The sequence below is a fragment of the Loxodonta africana genome, chromosome 6 (genome assembly GCF_030014295.1).
Source record: "Loxodonta africana isolate mLoxAfr1 chromosome 6, mLoxAfr1.hap2, whole genome shotgun sequence".
In the NCBI taxonomy this organism is placed as follows: domain Eukaryota; kingdom Metazoa; phylum Chordata; class Mammalia; order Proboscidea; family Elephantidae; genus Loxodonta; species Loxodonta africana.
In genome coordinates this window covers 82,342,817-82,362,963 of record NC_087347.1, presented here as the reverse complement: position 1 = coordinate 82,362,963, position 20,147 = coordinate 82,342,817, and the positions used below count along the sequence as shown (strand labels likewise).

Genomic DNA, 20,147 nt, shown 5'->3' with positions numbered 1-20,147 from the left:
TGAAACATGTTATGCTCAGTCTTTCTGGGACACTTGGGGTATTATTCCATAAACTTTTAATAGCATATAAAACATCTAGATCCTAGCATTCCCATGCTGTGACAGCACTAGGGAGAGCTGATTGATATTTACTTTGTAATTTTACTTTTCTTCATTTTCCTGAATATTTATAACAGGGCAAAACGTGTATGTCTGTGTGTGTGTGTGTATGAAGTGGAAAAATACTATTAAGAGTCATAAAATACTAAAGGTTAGAAGGGCTCCTGAAGAACATCCACTGAAATCATGTTACAAATGTGGAAGTCAAGACTCTGGGGGGCTCTGACTTGACCAGGGTTCTCCAGCTGGTCAGCCACAGAACTCCATCTCTGGCCTTCTCCCTGATTCTCTGTCCTTTCTACTCAGCTCATCCAATTTTTATGCTACTTTAAGCTGCTGCTTCTGCATGACATCTTGGATAAAAGTATTAGATAACTAAAAACTAGAGCATAAGTATACGTATATGCTCCCATAGCACCTAGTTTTTTGAATGTCAAAATGTTTCTTATTCTATTTTTCTCGGAGTAACTAGCCAGAAAAATTGCATGTACTGAAGCAGCCAGCAGAGGGGGTCTTTATTTCTAGCGAGTACAATTTTAAAATGTTTTGAAAATTACAACTTTAACATTGTTAACCAAATGGAGTTCCTGCTTAATATATTTACAGGTTTGTAATAAAGTTCACACCTATTAAAAATTCCTTAATATTTGAATTTTTTGTGAGTGTGCTTTAAGTGAAAGTTTACAAATCAAGTCAGACTCTCATACAAAAATTTATAAACACCTTGCTATATACTCCTAATTGCTCCCCCCCTAATGAGGCAGCACACTCCTTCCCTCCTCTATTTCTTTTTGAGTTCACTTGGCCAGCTTCTGACCCTCTCTACCCTCTCATCTCCCCTTCACACAGGAGATGTCAACATACCCTCATGTGTCTACTTGATCCAAGAAGCTCAACATTTCAATTTTTAAGATAAATGATTTCTATATCTTAAACTTCAATAGGAAGGGTTTTTTTTTTTTTTTTTTTTTTGTATGTTTAAGTCAAATCACCGGTAGTCTTTCCTAGGGCTCAAGCTGGAAGTTGTCCCTGGAATTTAGAATAGTGATGTCAAATTCTTTCTTAAAATCATGACAGAACTACCAAAGGTAATCTCCCTTCTGAAACTGAAACAATACGCCTGGTATTTTAACAACCATAACTGAAGTGTATATGGCCAACACATACCACCCATTAGGAGTATATAACCACTTTCTGACAATGCTGATTTTGCCAAAAAACTTTTTTGAATTCCTCTTTTGGAACTGTCTTAGGAATTAGCATTTCCAATATTCTTCAGGGGTGGAAAATCTCTATCCCTTCAGGGGATTTAATATCTGAAATTACCGAAAGTCTTGCTTCTTTTTTTTTTCTGCCAAAAAGAGATTCTGATTTTCTAGATTTGGCTTGGGGAGCTGGGGCACAGCCAGGATGGCCAGCCCTGCAGATTGCCTCAAGCAAGAGTCCGAGACTGTTAATCAGCCCAGTTATTTTTAATCCGCCTGCACTGCCAGACGTGGACTATGCATTGCAGTTTACACAATACTACGAGGCACGGCCCGTGTTCTCACGGAACTCAGTCCAGGTGCTTAAAACAGAGTGGTAGACTCTGAAGCCTGCTCTGTGTCCAGAGCTTAGGCCACCAGCTTCTCAGTTGGGAATCTCCGTTTCCTCATGCTGTAAAATGGGCAAAATGCTGGCAAACTGATAGCACTCCATTAATGTTAACAAAATAAGGCATTTATGAGTAAGTCCCAAAAGACCCTCTAGAGCCCCTTTGAGCTTTAAGCTCTGACATGTTGGTCTAGTCACTATTATCTTTGAGGCAAGACTGAAAACACAGCAAGAAAAAATAGCTAGGATGGCAAATGGCAGGTAGGCAGAAAAGGTGGGATTTGTCCAATGAGTAGACTACAGGGGAGGAAAAAAAAGTATTGCAACTACACAAAATAACATGGAGAACGATTCTGAGTAGCGGTGTCCCATGCCAGGCGGAGCAAGGACCTAGATCTCTGTCCTATCTCTGTCATTTATTAGCAGTGTACTTGGGTAAAACATGTAATTCTCCAAGCCTCATTTTCCCCATCCAAAAAAATAGGCTTAACTAAATAGATAATAGATAAGTGGTAACTCTGGTGAAGGATAAGACAGTACACAATACTGAGGAAGCCAGTACAACTTGTACAAGGCAAGGTCATAGTAGCTCCATAGACACATCCAAACTCCCTGAGGGAGTGAATTACTGGGCTGAGGGCTGTGGGGACCATGTCTCAGGGAACACCCAGCTCAACTGGCATAACACAGTTTATAGAGAAAATGTTCTACATTCTACTTTGGTGAGTAGCATCTGGGGTCTTAAAAGCCTGTGAGCAGCCATCTAAGATACCTCACTGATCTCATCCATTTGGAAGCAAGGAAGAATGAAGAAAACTAAAGATACAAGGGAAAGATTAGTCCAAAAGACTAATGGACCACAACTACCATGGCCTTCATCAGACTAAGTCCAGCACAACTAGATGGTGCCCGGCTACCACCACTGACTGCTCTGACACGGATCACAATAGAGGGTCCTGGACAGAGCTGGAGAAAAATGTAGGACAAAATTCTATCTCACAAAAAGAGACCAGACTTACCAGCCTGACCAAGACTGCAGAAACCCTGAGAGTATGGCCCCCAGATATCCTTTTAGCTCAGTAATGTAGTCACTCCCAAGGTTCACTCTTCAGCCAAACATTGGACAGGTCCATAAAACAAAAAAGACTAAAGGGACACACCAGCCCAGCAGCAAGGACTAGAAGGCCGGAAAGCCACTAATAAGGAACCCAAGGTCGAGAAGGGAGAGTGTTGACATGCCATGGGGTTGTTAACCAATATAATAAAACAGTGTGTGTACTGTTTAATGAGAAACTAGTTTGTTCTGTAAGCTTTCATCAAAAGTACAATTAAAAAAAAAAAAAAGGCTTATCCACCATCTTTAGGCTCTTGGGGGTTAATGAGAATGTCCCTGGATGGTGAAAACAGTTAACATACTCAGCTGCTAACTGAAAGGCTGGAAGTTCTGTTGGAGGTTTGAGTCCACCCAGAGGCACCTTGGAAGAAAGGCCTGGCAGTCTACTGAAAAATCAGCTACTGAAAAACCTATGGAGCACAGTTCTACTCTGACACAGGTGAGGTCACCATGAATCAGAATCGACGATATGGCAACTGGCTGGTTGGTTGGTTATAATCGCTACTGAATATATTTTAGCTGTTTTATTAGTGTTGATATCTGTGGAGGGTAAGGAGTAAACCAAATTGCCCACAACAGCAAGGTGAGCTGGATAAGGTAGCAGAAAGGACAAGGCTAAGGTGGGCCCTGAGTGCACGGCCTTTCACCACAAGGAATGAAGCCTGGGGAAAACAAAGTGAAGGCAACAAAGAGGCAAATGCAGAGAAGGAAATACAAAAAGCAGGTCAGTATCTAAAGAGCACAGCCTTGTGTTTTCAAAAACTGCTTTTATTCAACTAACAGTAGTACAAACTGTGTGCACTCCCTGTACCATGGCATAGCTAACATTCTACTGGCTCCTCCCTTGTCTACTGAAACAATGTCTTAACATAGGTACAATTTGCCTCTTTCAAATATACAACACAGATGGCCCTGCCTGATACTCCCTAGGATATTGAAAGGAGTAATAATCTAACCACCTATCTTGTTTTATTTAAATCTATGTTCCTAAATTAAAAAAAAATACTGATGGCACACAAGAGTTGGATTACTTTTTAAAAGTTCAATCTAAGAGATCTCCTAAAGCTACAGAAAGGGAACACACATTTGAAAGGTATATTGTCTCTCCTCCTGGCTGCATTACATTAAGGACAACCTTTTTTTTTTTTTTTTTAATTCATTCACTACAAGGAAATTTTTGGATAGTCATCTTAGTAGGACAGGACATAAAAAATCTAAATTCATACTAGTGTGGAGGTTTTAAAGTGTTTATGAAGCTAGTAAAACACACCATTTCAAAGGAAAGAAAGAAAAAGAATTCACATTTGTTGAGCCTCTACTATGTGTCAAGTACTTCTAAATATTTATCCTATTTAATCCTCACGACTGTTCTGTGAGGAAGCATCATTACCCTTAAGACAGAGAAACTGATTCTCAGAAAGTCTCAAAACAATGTGCCCAAAGTTCTTCTCCCGGCTAGTTACAGAGCTGAGCTCAAATGCAGGGGGCTTCCTGGCTCTAAAACACACGAGCTCTACTATACCACAGACCTAAATACTTGCTTCTCAAGAAAGAATATATTCTGTGAAAATACAAAAACCATTCATCAGTTTAACGCCATTCCTGAATGAGTATGCAACTAAGTTTACCTATATAAAAATTAAAAGGGGCAGGAGAAAATCAAGTTTTAGTAAAACTGAGAATTCCAGATAAACAGTAACAATGATATTTGTTACCACTTCAGTACCACCTTCAAGCAAGTGTGTCACCTAAAGTCAGGCCACCATCTGTGGGCTTTCATTACCCTCCTTTACTGGGTCAGTCTGCTCTCTTCCCACCTACCCCACCTTCTACTATCCCCACACAAGTAACTGAATATATTCATTCAAAAATGCATAATCAGATTTTGTAACTGGTATGCAATAACACAAACCCAAGGGACAGATATTTATTGAGTGCCTAATATGTTCAAGGCACTTGCAGTAGAGATGGCTGGTTGCCCATCAATAGCCATCCTTCCTCTCTTCCTAATGAACTCTGATTCTGATGAGTAGGGCAGTGTGCTGAGCTCAAGGCCCACATTTTCTGGCCTCCCTTGTATCCTGATTGGCCATGTGACATAATCCTGGTCAATGAGATGCAAGCAGAACTGCTGATTATTCTAGGGATGCATACCATAGGACAGACCTGGCTGACATGCCCTCAGTCCTTCCCATTCTCTATGCCAGGAATGTGCGCAGGATGGCTGGTGACTTCGCGTTTATCTTTCACATAAAAGGAAAAGGGACACATACTAAGAAAGACAGAATGGAAAGCAAGAAGAAGCTTGGTTGCTTGAGGACACTGCAGGGCTGTTCCATTAGCTTTGGACTTACTCTTCTTATAAAGTGAAAGGAAAATAAATTCCCACCCTGTTTGATTCACTGTCATTTGATTTTCTAGTTATATGCAAATAATTCTACCTCTAACTGTAAAGCACTTTATCATTAGATCCTTTCCCTTAGTATTTTAAAATTTGGTTGCAATATGAAAAAAAAAAAATAAGACAAACTTAGAAAACTAGATGGTCCAAGATACACACAATACACAATACACAAGAGAAGACTAAAAGCCAAATTTGAAAAGCCAAAAAGCATAAGATCCATATCTACGGATAGCTAGGAAGACTTAAATGTCATAAAAGGTCACAATAAAATTGATGCCATGGGGCAATAGTTGCTGAATTGACAAATGAGTGGCAAAAGCATTCCCACTGATGCTAACTCAAGACACGGTTAAGAGAGCTGCAATGAGAACAGTCTTAGAGGACTCTGGAATGGTACCTCGGCCTGAAATGAGACTTAGACAATAGACAGAATTTGGGATAGCAAACAGGACCATGGCATTTATAAGTCACAGAGCACGACACCAGAAGCAGAAGTACAGAGACAGAAATGTTAAATGCCACTGGGGCACAAAAGCAGTGCTGGAATGGACACTTCAGGGAGAATAAGATGAAGCTGTGGAAACCCAAGGGCCTCTAAGCCCTGAAGTGCTTAGGTTTGGACTGATTCTGTACGTGTTTAAAAAGTTTCTGGGCAAGACAGTGAGGTGAGGGTCTGTATTCTTTCACTCTATAAAATCGTCTTGAGAAAATCACAGCAATGATTCTCATTGTATGAAGAAGGAAGCAGACATAACAAACTGTTCGGTGAATGGGGATTTGAATCTTCTGATAAATGACATTGCTCCATATTATATTCATGAATTTAAAATTTACAAAAGGATTTGAATCTTAAGAAAAATATATTCTAAATATCATCTCATTTCTCCCTGAAACTTCAGAAGACACTTTAGGATCTTGTGTACTTACAAACAACTTGCATAATTGTAGTGTGGAAAATAAACGCAGGAACGCTTGCAAACATAATTTGGAAAACAATGTTAATCTGATAAAGGCACAGAAGCATGTCTACCGATAGAGTCATAATACGGAGACATCAGGCCTTCTGACCTTGCAGCCTTTCTATAAAAAGCATATGGACTTCATATTGCACTTAAGTTACACTTTATAATGCTTGAGAGTCTTCTGTTATCTCTCTGGGGCCTTAAAATAGTTTCTTGATATCATGTACCAATCTAGAGCCTTGGGTATGAATTGTCCTTCCATCACATACTCACATACACACACACACACACACACACTCGCACTCACTTTGATGCTTACAATTGCTTTCTGAATAAAATGATATCTACACTAGAGCATATGGGAGTTGGTGGAGGTGCAGAGAGAGATGGCAGGATCTGCCTAAGCTAATTCCAGGCTTGAAGTTGAATGGCAATTATACACACCATAAGGCAATTTCATTAACATATTAATTTCAGTAGGTAACATGTATCTAGGAGAAACACTCTTAAGTACAAGATCTAGATTCTATTTCTATTTCTAGCTTCTAGATGACCTTCTGAGTGACCTTGCACAAGTCATTCAACTCCCCAGAGATTCAGTCTTCCATCTGAAAAAAGAAAGGAAGAAAAAAAAAAAAAAAGCACGACCTAGTAGTCATCTAACAAAAACACTGTGACATAAAAAGGATTCATTCAGAACATTTGGTGAGGATATGGTAACTTCTGGGGGATGTGATGAAACCTTCTCATTAAAGCTAGGGAAATCAGATTCTACTAGAATTAGGGAAAGGCAATTTTTTTTTTCCAATTTACTTAATGGAGATTCTACAAAATACTCTGTTACTCAAAGATCAAAGAGTATTTGGTGAGTTATAAAAGTACCTCATGTTAAGAACCATGTTTAAAATTCAAGTTCCCAACCACTGACAAGTAAATCTTGTGGCCGTTTAGATAGATGCACTAGTTGATGAGAAAATTACTTCCAAGCACTATTGAGCATTTTCAGACATGCGCTTGGCCTTTCAAGTGATTAGGAATCCATTTGGTAAATTATCCTGACAAGAGTCATTCATTCAGGGTGAGAAAACTTCATGCCAAACCTGTGGAAAAAAGCACATGCATTCTTGGGGAAATGAGAATCTGTCCCCCAAAATACTTCAAGAAATGCTTGTACCAATTTGTAAGATCATCTTAAATTATGCTGTATACAGAAAATGACAAGTCTGAAATAATGCTCCTGTTTGCTTTCCTATCTAAAAAAAAAAAATTCAGTCATAGTGTAATCAAACCAGATGGATGTTTTTTAGTCAGAAAATTTATCCAATTCCTTAAAAAAGAAATATTAAGATTTTCAGAGAAATTGAAAAGACAAATGAGTTCTCTGGGGATTGTAATGTCAAGAACAAGGAATAGCATAAGCACTTTCAGCAAATGATGATGTGCTAAATTGTATGAACATTTAATATGTATACTCATTGAAAAGGAATAGTGTGGACTTTAACTTACATAGGGAACCTATAAAAATTTTTTTTTTTTTAATGGAAGCTTATTATAAAACACCAAGAGAAATCACAATGATATTATCCATTGGCAGCTCAGATTTAACATCAATAATAATCAGTTTTCCAGAGCAGTCTTTTTTGCTACTTACCATTCAGTGCTTGAAGTTATTTGAAGCTATTTTCTAGCCAAGTTTTACCCATATCAACTTCTCCTAGACTGACAGCTCAAAGTTGTTCAATATGATAGCATCTTTTTCTAACGTTATAATACTGTCGAAGAGACCTGGTGGCACAGTGGTTAAGAGCTTGGCTGCTAACCAAAAGATCAGCAGTTTGAATCCACCAGCCGCTCCTTTGAAATCCTATGGGACAGCTCTACTCTGTCTTACAGGGTCGCTATGAGTCAGAATTGACTCGACGGCAAGGGGTTCATACACTGTCTAAAATGATAAGAATTGGTTTAAACAGTCTACTGTAACTGTGAAAATATAAAATATATTCTTTGATTCATAGAATTATAGACATAAAGAGCACTGAAAAGATCATTTAATGAAAACCCCTCAGCTATTATCTTACAGATGCGACCTTAAAGACTCCGAAAGTTTAGGCGACTTGTCCAAGGTCACACAGGTAGTAAACAGAGAGCCCAGACAATATGCTTTCTACCACACCAATCTGCATGTCCAAAAAAACTACATGATGAAAGTGCCTTGGTCAATCTACACTGATATTAACTGAATAAGAAAGAATTAAATATAGGAATACAGACTTGATATATGTCAATATACTTTTTCACATACCCAGTAAGTCAGAGAACCTGTATCATCATGATCAATGTTCTGCTAAACCTAATTCTAAAATAAAGATTCAAGCCCAAACCAAAATGTTTTTAATTAAGTTTGCTAAAATTATATGGATAAAAGAAAAGGCATCAAGAAAGATGAACTATAAATCCTGGCAAAATTACCATATAGCTTTTTTATTCTAATGCCAATTTAAATACTCCTACTGTATAATCTGGTTTTTTAAATATCATAAACGAAAGTATCAGAATGTTCCAGATGCATAAGAAAATTAATTAAAAACTAAAGAAAAAAAAAAAGAGACACTGCTTTGAAAGAAAAAAAAGCCTTAATTGTTAGATTTGTCATGTTTCAAATAAATTAAAACATGACTAAATGGAATGCACTTTTATGGAGTTAACAGTTAATTATTAAAGTTGAAAATGGAAATAAACATCACAGCTTCTATGACACCAAGACGACTACTCAGAAAGCATACTGCCAAAAATGTAGGTTGGTGCTTTCCTTCTCAATGCAACGTATTCTTAAAGGAGTGCAATGCAATGTTCTCAGGTGGTGTATTTACAAGAAGAATTTAGTGTATCGGTTTTACTCACACAGCTATGTTAAAGGGTGTTTGTGTTACCTTATAAAATGCAATGTTGCAAGTAACACATGAAAATAATCTTTACAAAAAACTAATAGCTAAAATATTTTTCAGAGACAAGAGTGACTGCATTAGAATTACCAGAAAGCCTTTTCACATGGGAATTTAATGGTTTTTTTTTTTTTCTTAAGCAAACAGGCCGAAACTCAATAGAAATGGGGAGAAACTTCAGGACATTAAACTGGTGCCATATATTTAAAAAGTAAAACAATTATACAGCCCATTCAAAAATGAAGATGGATGTATTATGAATTATAGTGAAACAAAGAAACTGCTCCTTGGTAAACAAATATAAAACACAATGGCAAGCAGATTCTATCCAACTAAAGGCATGCAGGCCTGAAGTTAAAGAAAGAAAGAAAAGAAAAAGCTTCAACACAGTTCCGAAATCACAATGACCTGAAGTGGAGATCAAGCTGCTTTTAAACTGAGATTTTTTTACTACAGCAATGTTGTAATGAAGCACTGTTTTTTCCCTGAGTTCGATTCCAATAATACATCCTTTAATTACCTACAGCCTCAATGACTTACAGTCTGTCCCAGAATATGTAACTAAAGCTTCCCACATAGTAATAAACACACAGTAAAGGAGCACGTAGAAGAAAAGAAAAAAGGAGTCACATACCCTTTTCTGTAGAACTATTGGCGTTATTGCAGGCAGGGTGACTCTTCTCGCACTCAAACTCATGCCTGCCCTTCTTAGAATGATTCCCTCTTGTAGATCATGGACGAAATGAAAGAAATCTTTTACAGTTACTTTTTGGGAATCTCAGTGCTCAGTGCAAAGAAACAACTAGGAAAGTAATAAATGTCACCCTGCTTATGTGACTCCCATCTCCCCAAAGCCAATTAAGGATGGCTGTGGGACTGGACAGGGCAGCAACCAATCGAAGCCTAGAAAACTCCGCCTTTGTCCTTGGACACACATTCTGATACTTTTGTTGATGATATTTAAAGAACCAGATTAACAGGCATCTAGTTCACTTAACTTTTTTTTCCAAAACAGTGCAATTCAATGCCATCTTTGTTGACTAGGCAGTTATGTCTTTACTTTACTAAAGCAGTTCAACATATGGCAGATAAGAAACTGTTTACATTGGTCTATTTAAAGTACATAAATATGTAGATGAACTAAATTTACTTATGCTACTCATAAAATTAGTGAACGGGCCAATTTGAACATATTATACAAGGCTCAAAAAAATAATCTTGAAGTCAGAGTTGGTCCCAAAGTGTTAATTTATTATAATAAAATATTTTAATACATATTTATACATTTCATCTCCTAAACAGCTGAGATGTTTGTATTGTGGACCTTTCGGTTATCCTTGAGGTCACACACTGTTAAATATTACCTTAAAATCAACCTAAACAATAACGTTAAACATAAGGGGAATATAAAACTATTACATGTAAGTTTCAAACATTTATATTTTTAAAAATATGTGTGTAAGTTAGCATATTTCTTTAATTATAAGCATTTAAACAATAATCATTGCACCAAAGTATATCAACATTTTAATAACCACTTCATCTTTTTTCTTAGAATAGCTAAAAAAGTTATTCTAATACTTTTTTGGTTGCAGGAGGGTCACAGCTAAAAACGGTGCAAACAAGAAAATTTTCAACAAAGTCTACATAAAGAATGAAACACTAAAAAATGACTACAAGGCTTGAAATATTAAAACTAATCTGAGTTTTCACAATTAATGAAGCCCCTCCCGGCCTGACATTTTAACAAGCTTTACTAACCCTGTGCAGTGTTCTTCAACCGTGACCCATGGACTGCCCCACTACATTCAGCATGACAGGAACTACTTGAAATTTCTAGATTACAATGAGATCATTGCAGTAAGGAGGCAAAATGGAAGACCCTCAGCAACTCAGACACAAACTTCCCATTTCATTATCTAAGCTGCTACTAAGCAGGGTTACTTTACTGCTTTACACTTGAGTGTGTTTTATATGCATGGTGAGCTCATATTCCTCAAGAGAAAAAGAGACACTACAAACTCTAGTGTCTACTAGACACTACTTTGAATTTCAAAACCTACAACCCCTCATAATGGTAGTTGGGGAGGAGGGGGGAAATGGACTTAGCATAAAAAGTCACAACCAGATCTAGTTCAGGGGTATTACTTTGATCCTTATCCTTATCCAGTAAGGCTTATCATGGTCTTCTAAAATAAAACCACCAACAAAAATCTCACACAGGGAGGAGAGTGGTTATCATTTGTGAAGTAAAGATTGAGTCTGGTTTAACCTTGAGCCACTTTTTGGCAGGCCAACAATAACAAAGCCCACAGGAACTACATAGACTCAAAAGGCTATTATCTATATTTGGCTTTTCCTTGTTTCTTTTCTCCATTTAGGTTTTGAGTATCACAAAATGTCACATCTGGTCTCAAAAATCTTACTGGGGTTCTGCCACACCCAAAGCAATTAATTTCACTAAATCATTAAGTACCTACTTTTTTTATGTGCCAGGCATTGTATTAGGCAGTAGACACATACTGTTTAATGAGATATGTTCACTAGCTCACAGTGAAATAGAGATATCAGGCTTTTAAATTAAAAAATCATACTCAGTGGTGGACTACATTAATGTAATACAGATTAAATGCCAAGTACTGTGAGTATACATAGTAGAAGATACTATGCATTAGGGGTGAGATGAGGGCAGGCTTCAAGGAAGAAATGGCACTTGCTTTTGAAAATGATTAGGGAAAAGAATATGCAGAACTTTATAACTGATATGAACAGGGAGTAAGATTCTCAAAGAAAACCCCAAGGTTTGTCTAGATGATTGGCAAGTATGATATGCTCTTTTACGTCACCCTACAGAGCTTTTTTGGAAACCCTGGTGGCATAGTGGTTAAGAGCTACGGCTGCTAACCAAAAGGTTGGCAGTTCAGATCCACCAGGCGCTCCTTGGAGACTCTGTGGGGTAGCTCTACTCTGTCCTATAGGGTCAGAATCGACTCAACAGCAATGGGTTTAGTTTTGGGGTTTGTTGTTGTTAGGTGCCGTCAGTCAGTTCCGACTCATAGTGACCCCATGCACAACAGAATGAAACACTGCCCGGTCCTAAGCCATCCTTATAATCGTTGTTATGCTTAAGCTCACTGTTGCAGCCACTGTGTCAATCCACCTTGTTGAGGGTCTTCCTCTTTTCCACTGATGCTGTACTCTGCCAAGCATGATGTCCTTCTCCAGGGACTGATCCTTCCTAACAACATGTCCAAAGTATGTAAGACACAGTCTCGCCATCCTTGCCTCTAAGGAGCATTCTGGCTGTACTTCTTCTAAGGCAGATTTGTTCGTTCTTTCGTATCGTCTACTATTCTGGGAATGACAACTTGAAGAGGAATGGTGCTGCATTCATCGTCAAAAAGAACGTTTCAGTATCTATCCTGAAGTACAACGCTGTCAGTGATAGGATAATATCCACATGCCTACAAGGAAGACCAGTTAATACGACTATTAATTCAAATTTACACACCAACCACTAGGGCCAAAGATGAAGAAACAGAAGATTTTTATCAGTTGCTGCAGTCTGAAATTGATCAAACATGCAATCAAGATGCATTGATAATTACTGACGATTGGAATGCGAAAGTTGGAAACAAAGAAAAAGGATCAGGAGTTGGAAAATATGGCCTTGGTGATAGAAACAATGCCAGAGATCGAATGATAGAATTTTGCAAGACCAACAACTTCTTCATTGCAAATACCTTCTTTCACCAACATAAACGGCGACTATACACATGGACCTCACCAGATGGAACACACAGAAATCAAATAGACTACATCTGTGGAAAGAGAAGATGGAAAAGCTCAATGTCATCAGTCAGGACAAGGCCAGGGGCTGACTGTGGAACAGACCATCAATTGCTCATATGCAAGTTCAAGGTGAAACTGAGGAAAATCACAGCAAGTCCACGAGAGCCAAAATATGACCTTGAGTATATCCCACCTGAATTTAGAGACCATCTCAGGAAGAGATCTGATGCACCGAACACTAGTGACTGAAGACCATACGAGTTGTGGAATGATATCAAGGACATCATACATGAAGAAAACAAGAGATCATGGAAAAGACAGGAAAGAAAGAAAAGACCAAGATGCATGTCAGAGGAGACTCTGAAACTTGAAAAAATTTGGGGGTTTATAGAGCTATTTTGACCCCCACTGGGTGGCACAAAGGTTTGTGTTCAACTACTAACCAAAAGATTGGCAGCTTGAATCTATCCAGCAGTGCCATGGAAGAAACGCCTGGAAATCCACTTCTGTAAGATTACAGCCATTGAAAATCCTATGAAGTACACTTCTGCCCTAAAACATGTGAGGTCACCATGAGTTGGAATCAACTTGATGGCAATGAGTTTATAGAGCTTTTCAAGCACTAAGATGCGTCTCTCAGTCAAAACAGTGGTGAAGCCCTGTATTTATAACAGAGCAATATACCTACCTTATAAAGGCTTAAGGAAACTCTGGTGGCATAGTGGTTAAGACCTATAGCTGCTAACTAGAAGGTCGGCAGTTCGAATCCACTAGGCTCCTTGGAAACTCTATGGGGCATTTCTACTCTGTACTACAGGGTCACTATGAGATGGAACTGACTCAATGGCAAAGCGTTTTTGTTTTTGTTTTTGTTTTTAATAAAGGCTTAAATATATTTGACAGATAAATAACTGCTAAGGTGTGAAAGAGCACCTTTGGAACACTTGAAAATTGAAGCTTATAAATTTTCAGTGAAAATCATGAAGAGTAAAATGTGGCATTTTGTGACTTTTGTTACCAAAAAGTTAACTGACTCTGAAAAATGAAACTTACATACACTTTTTACAGTTAACGAGCTAAAATGCTAAAGAGATGACAATCATACTTAAGACATGCAGAGTTCTTCGCGATCCCTGTCAAGTGTTCGTACTGACCACACCTTATCCTTCATAGTTAATTTAGACAGTGATTCAAAATCTAACTTTAGCTCATCCTTTTTTGTCACTATTATAAATGAGTTTCTTGCTCACTAATCTTGTGACTTGAGTCTTAATTTTTTCAGCTGAAAAATGAGGATAAAAAAATTGTGGCAATTGCTGGGAGGATCAAGGAAATTAAGTCTGCATAGGGCCTGGAAGACCCAATGCCAATACGTACTTCTTAAACTCCCACTGTTGAAAATTGGGCCTAAGGTGCATTCTCCTAGACTGTGTCATTGGTCATTTATTTCCAAAGAAAAAATTTTGTCATCATTTTTTTCTTTACTACAATAAGGATAACAATAAAGCACTATAGAATGTTATTGTTATTGTTAGGCGCCATCAAGTTGGTTCCGACTCATAGCGACCCTATGTGCAACAGAACAAAACCATGCCTGGTCCTGCACTATCTTAATAATCATTGCAATGTTTAAACTCCTTGTTGCAGCCACTGTGCCAATCCATCTCGTTGAAGGTCTTCTTCTTTTTGCTGACCCTCTACTTTACCAAGCAAGTCCTTCTCCAGGGACTGGTCCCTCTTGATAACATTCAAAGTAAGTGAGACAAAGTCTCGCCAACCTTGCTTCTAAGGAGTATTCTGGCTGTACTTCTTTCAATACAGATTTATTTGTTCTTCTGGAAGTCCATGGTATATTCAATTTTTTTTGCCAATGCCATAATTCAAATGCATCAATTCTACAGTCTTTGTTATTTATCTTCCAGTTTTTTCATGTGTATGAGGCAACTGATAATAACATGGCCTGGGTCAGGCATACCTTAGTCCTCAAAGTGACATCTTTGCTTTTTAACATTTTAAAGAGGTTTTTTTTTGCAGCAGATTCGCCCAATGCCATAAGTCCTTTGATTTCTCGACTGCCGCTTCCATGGGTGTTGATTGTGGATCCAAGTAAAATGAAGTCCTTGACAACTTTAATCTTTTCTTCGTTTACCGTGAAGTTCTTATAGGTCCAGTTGTGAGGATTTTTGTTTTTTGTTTTATGTTGAAGTGTAATCAATACTGAAGGAGTCTCTGGTCTCCATTAGTAAGTGCTTCAAGTCCTCTTCACTTTCATCAAGCAAGGTTGAGTCATCTGCATATCGCAGGTTGTTCACAAGTCCTCCTCCAATCCTAATGCCGTGTTCTTCTTCATATAGTACAGCTTCTCAGATTATTTGCTCAGCATACAGACTGAATGCGTATGGTGAAACGATACAACCCTAACACACAGCTTTCCTGATTTTAATCCATTCCTTGCTCTGTTCAAACAACTACCTCTTGGCCTATACACAGGTTCCTCAAGAGCATAATTAAGTGTTCTAGAATTCCCATTCTTCACAATGTTATCCATAATTTGTTATGATCCACACAGTCCAATGGCTTTGCATAGTCAATAAAACACAGGTCAACATTTCTCTGGTATTCTCTGTTTTCAGCCAAGATCCATCTCACATCAGCAATGATATCCCTCATTCCACATCCTCTTCTGAATCCAGCTTGAATTTCTGGCAGTTCCCTCTCAACGTACTGCTGCAACCAATTCTGAGATATATTCAGCAAAATTTTACTTCTGTGCCACATCAATGATATTGTTCGATAATCTCTGCATTCTGTCAGATCACCTTTCTTTGGAATGGGCACGAATATGGATCTCTTCCAGTCAGATGGCCAGGTAGCTTGACTACAAATTTCTTGGTGAATGCTTCCAGAGGTGCATCTGTTTGTTGAAACACTTCAAATGGTATTCCATCAACACCTGGAGGCTTGTTTTTTGCCAATGCCTTCAATGTGGCTTGGACTTCTTCCTTCAATACTATCAGTTCTTGATCACATGCTTCCTCTTGAAGTGGGTGAATGTAGGCCAATTATTTTCGGTACAGTGACCCAGTATATTCCTTCTATCTTTATTGTTGCTTCCTGTGTCATTCAATTTTTTGCCCATAGAATCCTTCAATATTGTAACTTGAGGCTTGAATTTTTTCTTCAGTTCTTTCAACTTGAGAAATGCCGAGCATGTTCTTCTCTTTTGGATTTCTAACTCCATGCCTTTGCACATTTCATTGTAATACTTTACTTTGTCTTCTCAAACGACCCTTTGAAATCTGTTTAGCTCTTTTACTTCATAATTTCTTCCATTCGTTTTAGCTACTCTATGTTCAAGAGCAAGTTTCAAAGCCTCTTCTAACGTCTATTTTGGTCTTTTCTTTCTTTCCTGTCTTTTTAATGACCTTTTGCTCTCTTCATGTATTATGTCCTTGATGTCATCCAACAACTTGTCTGGTCTTCTGTCATTAGTGTTCAATGCATCAAATCTATTATTGAGATAGTCTCTAAATTCATGTGGGATATACTCAAGATTGTACTTTGGCTTTCATGAACTTTTCTAAATTTTCTTTAGTTTTTTCTTTAGCTTCAACTTAAACTTGCACATGAGCAACTGATGGTCTGTTCTGCAGTTGGCCCCTAGACATGTTCAGACTGATGATATTGAGCTTCTCTATTATCATCTCTTTCTACAGATGTAGTAGATTTGATTCCTAAACTTACATTTATTTAGTACTTTTGTTCAATATTTTGATAGAATGAGAGTGAATTTTGCCACTCAAAATATATGCATATCAAGCTTTCAGTGAGTATTAAGAATTACAAAAGTAACTATTATGATGACTATTAACAGTATTTATGAAAGCAAGCACCCAATATGTGCCAAGTATTGTTTTAGTTTTCTTTTAATCTCCACAATGACTCTATGAGGTAGGCACTAGCTATTTAATAGATGAGGAAGCTAAGGCCAGAAGAGCAGATAGCTCAGAGTTGATCTCAGATACAAACACATACTTCAAAAGAACTTGCCCAAGTTTACAAAGCTTATAAGCCAAAAGGCAATGCCAAAAACAGTAACTCACCTTCTCTTAGACACTCCACTATTCCACCCCACATTACTGTGTCCTGCATTGTACAATGGTATTACCTAATTTGATATAATATTAGCATAAAATGCCATCTTCATACAGCCTGGTTTCTTACATACCTCAGCATTTATTTGTTTTATTAACCCACTTAATACATATATATTGTGAGTCTTACTATGTGTAAAGTACTGTGTTATTTGCTATGTGGAATTCAAAGGTGATCTACTGATTCCAGTTACCAAAGGAGCTAATACATGGCAACATGAAAATAATTAGTCGAAGCAGTGTAGAAGGTGGGATCTGGGCAGAATAATGCTACATAAGTACTGGCCAACCTCTGGGATCCAAGCCTGCCTTTCATATCTTTTTTCCCATTCAACTTCAACAATAGTCTACAACACCCAGAGACTGAATCCTCTAACAGCTCACCAACGCACATTCTGTTCCCACCTCTTTGTATACACTGTTCCCTACCTAACTTATTTCAAAGTCCAAGTCAGGTCAGACCTCTTCTGAAAGTTTCACTGATTATGCATCTTTCAAACATCTCTCCATTTTACAGCATATATTACCTTGGAGTTTGGAGGTGGAGAAAGAGGGAGAGACAAATACATTTCAATTACCTATTAAGACACTTTACATCTGTTTTTACATTTTATTCTAACTCTGTAAAGCAGGTATTACTTAATCCCATTTTACAGATTCAAATCATATATGCCACTTTCATACTGCCTGTTCACCATTTATAACATATTAGGTTATTCTAACTTTGGCTATTATTTCCTATATGTGTGTATACTTTCTACCATTTAGAATGTGTGTGGCTCCTTTAAAATAGGAGCATGTCTTAACTTCTAACATCACACTGTCTACTCCATGGTTTTCATATAGGAAAAGAAAAAGTATAAGGCAGGAGAAAGCTTCTTGATTAGTAAGTCCTGCAATACATCTTTAGCCAACTGATCTCCTGCTTTACACAAAACCCAACTTTCTCTGTCTCTTCCTCTTGCCCTTGTATATACTGCTGCTACTCATTTGGGGTAGCTCACTGCCTATCCAGATTCATCATCTCCCTCAAAAGACTCAGATCGAACTTCACTCCTCCATGAAATCATCCCTCCATCTAAATTGTATAATTCTTGTTTTGTACTCTTTTAGGGCTTAAACTTTTCCATTTCTCATGTGTTGCTCTGTACTTACATTGCTTTGAAAACTTACAAATTCGTTCATAGCCTCTAAGTTTTTTGCCCAACAAAAATATAATCATTGAGGATGAGACTCAGGCTCTTATTTCCTCTGCTACTCCCACAATACCTAGAAGTGTGCCTTATGTTCATGCACAGTCAATGTGGAAGGACTAGTCACTCCGGTTACATAGAGGACAAGCCTCCTTTCTCATCTAAATAATTATTCTAAACAAAAGCACACAGCTTTCTCCACAGGAGCTTTTAGACATTCTTTTGATATCTGACAAAGTTCTTTCTCTTAGCGATCAGTAGTGTAGACATTAAATCTAAATGTTGTCCTGAGAATACCAGTTTCAGAAAAATCTTTATTATAACAATTAATATACAGTCTAGATCTTTAGATGTAAGCTTAGTACCTCTATCAGTTATTTTTACTCTCCTAAGACCATTCACTTCCCTAAATATATGACATGGCATCAATCTCCACACTTAACGAGCCTGATCTGATCTTCCTCTATTTTATTTTTCTCCCTCCACTCTGACAGTTATTACTTCTGTCAGAGGTGTCTAAGATTTATCACTGATTTAACCTATAACAGAAAATTCTGACTTTCAAAGAAATTGCTGACTGACTCATAAGTGCTTGTTGTTGGGTGCCTTACTAGTGAAGATAAACGCATATATAAAATGAGTCTGGAAAAACACGCGGGGGGGCCAGACCACAATGGTCATTTTAGAGAATCAGAATGGTTCATTTAGGTCAAAAGGATAGAATGAGTACAAGCACCTACTTTCTTCATGCTTTTCAAAACCTTAAAATGACAAGAAGAAGGAGGAAAAGAAAGAGGCAAAGAAGAAGAAATTATTTCCTTCCTAGGGAAGAAGAAATCACTTTTTTCTTTACTGTGATGAGATACAAGAAATACACATTCAGAAGACCATCAGTTAAAAGAATTTGTAGAAGCTAGGAAGTCATTAGGATTAGACTGATAATTTAACACATTAAATTACAGCTAGAACTTGTGCACAAGAGAAATGATGGTGATGGCAGATCCAAAAAAACTATGCTTAGAGCATATCTAGAGAAAACTTTAAGCCCGTTATAAATAAAAATAAACAGCTGGAAAGGAAATTGGATAGTGAACTGTATGACAGAGCTGGGTAAGGATGATGGAGGGTGACAAGACTACCAACCCTCTCCTGTCCCCAGGATTAAAATCCTTGAACCATACTCCAAAAATAATCACAGTCTGCCTTATGTAAAAACTTAAGAGAAGAGGAATGCAGAGGCTGAGGCAACCCAAAATCTTCAAAAGAGACCAAAAAACAACAACAACAACAAAGATGGAAATAACCTACAACTTAAACCTAAACAAATACTTCCACACTTGTAAAGATAAAGACTACCAAGGACCACCAAACATCATAGGAAATGAAACAGCAAGAGAAAGAATGTAAATATGAACCAAAAAAAACCTCCAATCTCTGCCCAAAATATCAGAGATAATTTAAAAGTTTTTAATTTAAAAATTCTCATTGGCATCCTCAGAAGGGGTCAAGACTCTAGGAGCTGTAGCTTTGATAAAACAAAATTTGGGTGTGTAAAAGTAGCAATTACAGAACCACAGGCCAATTCCAGATATTATAAATAGCATGTAAAAATATGTGAAATAAGATCTTCTTAGTATAACAGACAAAGCTAAAAATTAATAAGTGACACAGAAGAAAAAAAATGAGAGATATCTTCCACAGCATGGAAAGAGTCAAAGAAATGAAAACAAAAGAAAAAAATGGAGAAATAATCCATAAAGATCAATATGAATAAAATACGAACTAAGAAAAAGGGTAAAAACAGAAAATGGAAGAAACCAGAAATAAGTAAAAGTTCTCTGAGCTGATGAAACATACAAGCCCTTAAATTAAAAGGGTCCACAGATCTGTAAGT

At 37.5% G+C, this 20,147-nt stretch overlaps 1 protein-coding gene across 2 annotated transcripts in view; it reads right to left on the bottom strand.

Moving 5' to 3' along the window:
• The window catches only part of GRB14 (growth factor receptor bound protein 14), a 134,291-nt gene that overhangs the window by 58,759 nt on the left and 55,385 nt on the right, over positions 1-20,147 (bottom strand). The window contains exon 1 of one of the 2 annotated variants that reach the window (XM_023542883.2): positions 9,749-10,067. The exons of the other annotated variant lie outside the window; for it this stretch is intronic. Within the exon in view, the coding sequence (XP_023398651.1) occupies positions 9,749-9,811 (63 nt within the window). The 5' untranslated portion in view covers positions 9,812-10,067. Of the gene's footprint in view, positions 1-9,748; positions 10,068-20,147 lie in introns of those variants that run through there. 2 annotated transcript variants of the gene reach the window in all.